General features: G+C 45.1%; 1 protein-coding gene across 1 annotated transcript; it reads right to left on the bottom strand.

The window, feature by feature from the left end:
* Nucleotides 1-229: 229 nt before the first annotated feature.
* On the bottom strand, nucleotides 230-7,011 carry LOC136571904 (ETS translocation variant 3-like protein). Its single transcript, XM_066572521.1, has 5 exons — nucleotides 6,993-7,011; nucleotides 3,408-3,645; nucleotides 2,681-2,861; nucleotides 1,498-1,618; nucleotides 230-768 (listed from the first exon to the last, which is right to left on the bottom strand). The coding sequence occupies exons 1-5, from the start codon at nucleotides 7,009-7,011 to the stop codon at nucleotides 230-232; spliced, it is 1,098 nt and encodes a 365-aa protein (XP_066428618.1).
* Between the last annotated feature and the right edge of the window lie 230 nt (nucleotides 7,012-7,241).

Raw genomic sequence — 7,241 nt, 5'->3', positions numbered from 1 at the left:
TCAGAAAATGCACAAAAACCATGAAATGAGGGGTTTTATGAGTTTATTATGGATTTATATGATAAATATATGTACAACCTTTATACAGTCAGTGAAGAAGCACAACCCTGTCTACAGTCAACATTTCATGTTTGGCCTGGAGGGTTCCTTTAAGGAATAGCCAGTTCAGCAACAGCTTAATTCAACTACATATCAAACACCAACCAGGTGGCGCCATTGCTCCGAGGATTTAGGCAGGTTTCAACAGCCAGGTCTTACTGTTGAGGTTCATGAGCTCAATGCCAGGAGGAGGATACAGCTTAGTGTTCACATCGTGGCTTTCAGAGAGATTCAGACATAACTTTGGAGGCTCGGAGAGGTCTTGGAACTTGTTCTTCTCTTCTGAAGCTCTAAACCGGCTCTCTGGATCTGGTTTCATGGTGGAAGGAGATGTCAGCACATGTATGTTGTCTAGGGGAGACATGGTCTTATGCCCCAGGTAGGGACTAAGAACGTTTCCTCCAGTCGTCCTACTATGGAGTCCTCTATGACTCTGAATTCTTTCTTCTAGAGACAAGAGTGCTTGGCTTTGGTGGATTAGGCGGTTGGCACACAACTGCCACTCGGCGGTGCCAGGTAGAACTTGTGTTGGTGAATAGAGAGATCGACTGGGGTGAAGAGGTAACTCAATACTATGTTGGGAGGATGAGGACGGTATGTACAAGTGTCCACTACTTCCAAAATTGCAGCAGGTCCCGGTGAAGCATGACGTAGGCAAGAGGCTATGCCCTGGGAAATACAAAATATATTTATGGCATTTGGTTGACTCCATAAAAACCTAATTACCTTGTGGTAAAGATATATGTATATATAGCATAATGTATGTTCTGTTGTATAGTAGACTGCCCCTCAATCTTATAGGTCCCACCCATTCATAAGAGTCAGGAGCTGGAATATTATCAGGTCTCTGTGAAGATCATAATGGATTTACCCTATGGGGGCTGCATAAAATTTTCATAAAAGTGCTGTTTTTTCAACCACTAGGTGGCGCTGGTTTGAGTAATGAACCTTTACTTCCTTTAAGGAAGACCTGCCATGGAATAGAATCAAGCATAGATGGTTGCATAGCTCTGTAGCCGCAGCCCTGCTATCTCTTTTTTATCCCCCATACTAATCTCCCTTCGCCTGGATGGGCTTTTCTTGGGTTCGGTTGCCGACACTCATAATCTGTCAAGTGGGTGGTCCCCATCAGTCACACTCAACGGGTGACATTGGACTTGATTGATTGACACCCCAGCATTAACCATTGAGAGTGAGAAGTAGGGACTGCTTGTTTGACACATTGAGTAGCTGGACTTAAAGCAACCCTCTGGCTTTGGACAAAATTTTGGACGGGTCAGGGCATATTCACTGCACTAGTTTTTCTCTGCACTATACCTGCTCTCTGATTGGCCAGAGCTGCTCATGTGATCAGCAGACCTGTAGATTAGACACAAGGCAGCGTCGGTTCAGACTTACTGCTCACTCCCGATGTCTTCTTGTTCGAGCTGCCGTCATATTCCATTGGATGCTGGAGTAGCCTGCGGCAGGCGAGCTGGTCGGATAAGAGCTTGTGTGCCAGGATGGTATTATGTAAGACCTGAAAAAAATGGGAAAAAAAGTTAATACTCTTAGACAAATATCACTGCCATAACAGAGCCCCAATTAAAGTTCACCCCAATGTTTTGCATCCACCCGACCCCCCCTCCCATCACTAATATGATTACTGCTTCATTAAACTTGTGCCAAGGTAGAAGATTATTCCCTATCCACAGATCGATGAAAGTCTGACCACTGGGACCCCCACCAATCCCGAGAACCAGGGTCCCAAATCTCTCCACACGAATGGAGTCGCCCCAGTCATATGGTCGCCCCAGTCATATGGTCGCCCCAGTCATTTGAAAGAGCTCTTCGGAGGTTGCCAAGCTCTTGACCTCTGCAATCTCCGATACCTCCAATAAAATGAATGGGGGACCTATGTGACCGCCGTTCTCGGGATTGATTGGGTTCCCATAGTCAGATCCCTAGTAATCAGAATGTTATCCCCTATGCTGTGGATGTCCTGGGGATAGGGGTAAACATTACCTTGGCACATGCCCTTAAAAGGAGTTTGGTAGAATTTCAAGTTATATCCTATCCGCAGGACATCGGTGGGGGTCTCACTGATGATCTCGAAAACAGGGATCCTATGGATGCGTCCCTCGTCTTCTTCACTGCACCCCCTGCAGTAAATGGAATCTGAATGAAGCGCTGGTTGCACAAGTGCACCAGCGCTCCATTCACCTTCAATGAGACCACCAAGATACCCAAGAGGTACCCATTCGGGTATTTCCATCACCCTATTGAAATGAATTGGAGTGCTGACTGCATAGGTTCAGGCAATTGTCCATTCAGAGTGATGTCAATGCAATCTGTAAGAGGGACCCCTACCCACCATGTGCCATTTCTAATGTGATAGTAGGCCCTCTACGGCTCCAGGTCACAGCAGTGACTGCTACCTCTGCACCCCCTATAGCTACACCCCTCAATCATATTGTATCTGTAGGGGAATACTAAGTTTTATTAAAGAGACTCGGGGAATGTATGGAGACTTTTTTCAAGCAAAGATCCATGGGAAAAAGTATGCAAATTAGCTTCCAAATGTATAATAAAAGTGCATTACCTCCCTCTGAACACCAGATGGCAGGGCAGGTGTGCGACACACATTGTTCCCCAGCACTGCAGGCGGAGGATACCTCAGATCCCACACCGGGTAGTTAACAAAGATAAGTTTACTGAAGTTAAATTTGTAGGTAAATCTCTTCCCTTTTGTCTTGTGCAGAATTCTTTTGTTGTAGTAATACCTGAAAATACATAAATATACAGATCACTAAATTTCATATATATACAGTGTGGGCCACAGAGAAGTAGTCCGCCACGGAGAAGTAGTCCGCCACGGAGAAGTAGTCCGGCACTGAACTCTTACGAAAGTTATCTGAATGGAAACCTGTCTTTGTTGCCCATAGTAACCAATCACAGTTCAGCTTTCATTTAACCTCAGCAGTATAAGAAAAAGCAACCAAAGGTGTCCCGTGGGGTTAAATTAATGGTGTACTGCTTGTGTGCTCACAGATTTAAAGATGTTAGGCGGCTTGGTGGGATTTGAACTCAGCCCTGGGGTCCTGAGTTCAAATCCCACCAAGGACAACATCTGCATGGCGTTTGTATTTTCTCCCTGGGTTTGTGTGGGTTTTCCCCAACACTCTAAAAAACATACAAATAGCTCAACATGTGAGCCCTAAGTGGGATATCTAGTGATATACAGCATTGTGGAATAAGTATATTTATGGTGAAGAATTATTGACTACCCTAGTAACGAGACAGATTTCGATGGAAGGGTCAGTTCTTACCTGAGTGCCCGGCTCAGCTTGTCATAGTTCATCTGTGGTTTACATTTCCGGCGGCCCCACAGCCGGGCCACTTCATCAGGATCCTTGATGACAAACTCCCCGTATTCTCCCTGCTGCCAGGCAATGACGTGATGGAACTCCTCCTTCTGCAGCAGCTCCAGGATGAAGTGCCATAGCTGGATCTGCCGCGAGCCGGGGCTAGACTCTGCCTTGTATGCCCAGTCCGGGAATGCCAAACCTGTTGAGAAGGACAACATTACTTGTACATGAGAGGGTTCAAGTGTCCACCATTAGTATGGTTTTGGTCTTATATGGAGGCTGGAGATGGAGTCAGATCTCATTTCCCAAGAAGAATGTAGTATGTGTGGCACAAGTGTAACTTGAAGCTCCTGGGCCCAAGTGCAAAATCTGTAATTGAAGCCCCCAACCTAATACTGGTATGTTATGTAGTAGATGGGCATCCTCAGGCAACCAGGGTTGGGTTTGAGTCTTCGGTTTGCAGTCTATTGACCAATAATATAACCTCCAGATACCCCCCAACAGGTCTAGTAATATCCCATGAAGGAACCTAACAGAGGCATAGCTATAGAAGTTGCAACAATCACATGTTCCCTCATCGCTGTGGTAGCCATAGCTGTCGTCACTCGGCCCTCCCATGGCCCAGCCCTACAACTCCACCACCAACCATCCTTCACTGAGAACATGAGAAGTCATTGAGTTTAGACATTGGCTAGAGTCAGAGCCGCGGTGCAGGGGTGGGTTAGACAGATAGAGGAGCCAGGGCACACTGTAACTGTTTGGCGGGCACAGAGGGTGAAGCTCTGCACTGTAATTGTGGGGGTGGAAGAAGGAAGCACTATGACTGCACAAGGATTATGAAGGGAGGCACCATTAGTGTGACGGGAACAATGGGAGGAGATGGTAGTGACAGAATGAGGAGAGTGTGCAGAGCTGAGTGGTGGCTGGAAGATGATGTCATGGTGGTCAGAAAGAAAAAAAAAATGGATGATGCTGAAAGTTGAAGTCACCTTTGATAAATGGAGGTAACTGCACTGTAATCACTATCACTGTGTATAGCTGATATCTGACTATTATATGATGACTGCATTGTTTAGAGGTATATTGGAGTTGAGCTGCTCTATCTAAAGGCCCATTTACATGCAAAGATAATCTTTCAAACAACTGAAAGATGCAGTGATCTTTTTGCATAAAGTGTTAATGGCCATTAACACTTTATCATTTTCATTTGCATGTAAATGGGCCTCCAGGAGCTGTTTGCAGAGCCCAGTGTGTGATTAATCACACACCCAGCTGTGCACATAGCTGTACTGTACTGCTTGTGGCTGACGGCAAATTACAATGTTATTTGCCATCTCCCCGTGGAGATAACAGCCTGCGGTCTACTGACAGATACATGTGGTGGCTTTATCTTCAGTAGCTGAACCATGGGTTTTAAGTTACCTTAAAATCATTATTCATTTAAGACACCCAGCAATGTAGCTAAACATATTGGGTGGACCACAGCTGGCAGCCATGAAGAGCAGTAGGGAGAAGGGCCCAAGCTGGACTTCTTACACCAGGGCCTATAGGCCTCTAGCTACGCCCCTGCTAACGAATCTTGCATCTTGGGCCAAGAGGATCAAGTCATTATCAGCAACAACCAAGTTGGTGTGAAATTGGTCATCAAAGAGTGCCCAAGAATGAAGTCTAATTGTGGTTATATCCATCTTGAATTACAAGAAACAGAAAAGGGACAAAAGTCCAGAGAGCCGAAGAAATCAAAGAAGCCAGAAGATGGAAGAGAAAACGAATAAAGCCATTGGAAGAAAGTTGGGCGGAACTTAAATGATGATTGCAGTCGCCATACCTGGTACCCAATAGGAATTTGAGACACATCCACAGTGCATCCTATCCATCTGCAAAAGAATAAACAAAACCCCACATCACCATCTATGAAGTGTTCCTCTGTTCTACAAGGGTCCACCAAGATGGATACAACTCTATATAAAAAGCTAATGAAGGGGAATCCCAACCATTTGTTATCATCTGGAATATTTTGAAGCCAGGTCAAGGCATTATATAGAGAGGGGCGGGACCACCATCACTTTTACAGAGAGGGGGTTCAACATTTCCCGCTCAAAGGTTCCCATCACTTAGTTATCTCCCATGTGTAGAGGACATCCAACAGGTTTTGTTTTTTTTTCTTAATTTCTAGTTATTGAAACTTATGACCAGCAAGTATGGAGTCCGGGTACACTACTCAGCATCTTTCCCCCCTGTTCTGGGAAATGGCTAAAGTTGCAGTTTACAACTTCCTCTGCCTCATATAATAAAATATTGGGATTTCGTTTTTTTAATTGAGCAAACAAAAAATATCATTCTGGATCTCTATTGAATGCATATTTTAAGAAATGAAATAGTTGCTTTAATTATACTAAATATACATACACAATGATCAAAAACCATGGGCAGAACTCAAACGTTGGTGTGCATACTCCAGTGATTGCCAACGGGGTGCCATGGTTAGTAATCCTACCTACATGGCAGTGCTGGTAAAACTTAATTAGGCAGTCATGTAGCACTACGGGCCGAGCAGCATTCTTAGAAGCCTGTTTTTTTATTCCAACTTACTCTTTACAGACACTCCAGACACCACACTGAAGTCAGCTGACTCCTCCTGGATCTGTTAGCACTCTGTACATGCAGCTATAAGCAGTATCACTGGAGGTGGTGAGGAGTCAACTGATCGCTTCAGCTTGGCGTCTGGAGCATTGGAAATTAGTGAGTGCAACAGGTCAGTAGGCTTGTAGGGATGTTTCTCACTTGGAGCACAGAGGGGAACAGCATTTTCTGGCAGCATCTCAGGTTGGCACTATAGGGCATCTGAGACTGGCACTATGGGTAAATCTGAGGTTGGGACCCTTTAGGGGCATCTATGACAGGCAGTATCAGAGCAATTGAAAGAAGATGTGGGTGTCTGTAACAAGCACTATGGCGGCAACGGGCATGTGTGACACGCTATTACCACTGGCATAACTATAGATGATGCAGGGGATGCGGTTGCACCCTGGCTCAGGAGCCTTAGGGGGCCCATAAGGCCTCTCTTCTCCATATAGGGAGCCCAGTACTATGAATAAAGCATTATAGTTGGGGGCCCTGTTACAGGTTTTACATTGGGGCCCAAGAGCTTCAAGTTGCGCCTCTGGCTATTAATACAGGGGCCACTAAGGAGTGCACTATTACCATGGAGACCACGGGAAGGGGTGCTGCTATTACTACTGGTCCCACTGAGAGGGGGTGCTATTGATATAGGGGCCACGGAAATGATGTAGGTAATATTTTACGTTGTGAAAAGTTACGTGCCATGATCACAAATTTTTCCCAGGGTTGCCCGAAGGGTGAAAAGGTTGGGAAATACTGATTCACGCAGTAGGCGATGGTGGTTAGATTTAAAAAAAAAAAAAAAAAAGTTAAAAATTTTGCCCCCAGGTAAATATGCTGGGCTATTCAAGTGTAAAATATAGTAGTATGTCACAATTAAAGGGGTTGTCCAGGTGTTAAAACAATAAAATCAGGGGTACTTACCTGTCCTATGGCTTTCCATGTTTTAGATGCATATAGTACAGTCAGGATCACAATAGTCTTCAGAAGTCATATCTTCATTTGTAATGGGAGCGAGGTAGCCCATATAGGACGTAGATGTTGGAAAGTTGCCCACGTCTTCCTGACACGACACTGTATATCACATTTGGCATCTCCGTCATTGGTGATTGTTCTGCCTAAGTAGACAACCTGGTCAACCTCTGTTGTTGGTTGACCGTGACTGAGGCATTT

This window comes from Eleutherodactylus coqui, chromosome 6 (genome assembly GCF_035609145.1).
Source record: "Eleutherodactylus coqui strain aEleCoq1 chromosome 6, aEleCoq1.hap1, whole genome shotgun sequence".
NCBI lineage: Eukaryota > Metazoa > Chordata > Amphibia > Anura > Eleutherodactylidae > Eleutherodactylus > Eleutherodactylus coqui.
The sequence above is the reverse complement of the archived record's forward strand: the minus strand, read 5'-3'. Positions and strand labels throughout refer to the sequence as shown.

Excerpts from the sequence above, each read along its gene's own strand:
- LOC136571904 (XM_066572521.1), bottom strand. Across the intron at positions 2,862-3,407 it reads AAGCTGAGCCGGGCACTCAG|GTATTACTACAACAAAAGAA; the intron begins GTAAGAACTGAC and ends ATGTATTTTCAG. Across the intron at positions 1,619-2,680 it reads CATCTGGTGTTCAGAGGGAG|GTCTTACATAATACCATCCT; the intron begins GTAATGCACTTT and ends CATTTTTTTCAG.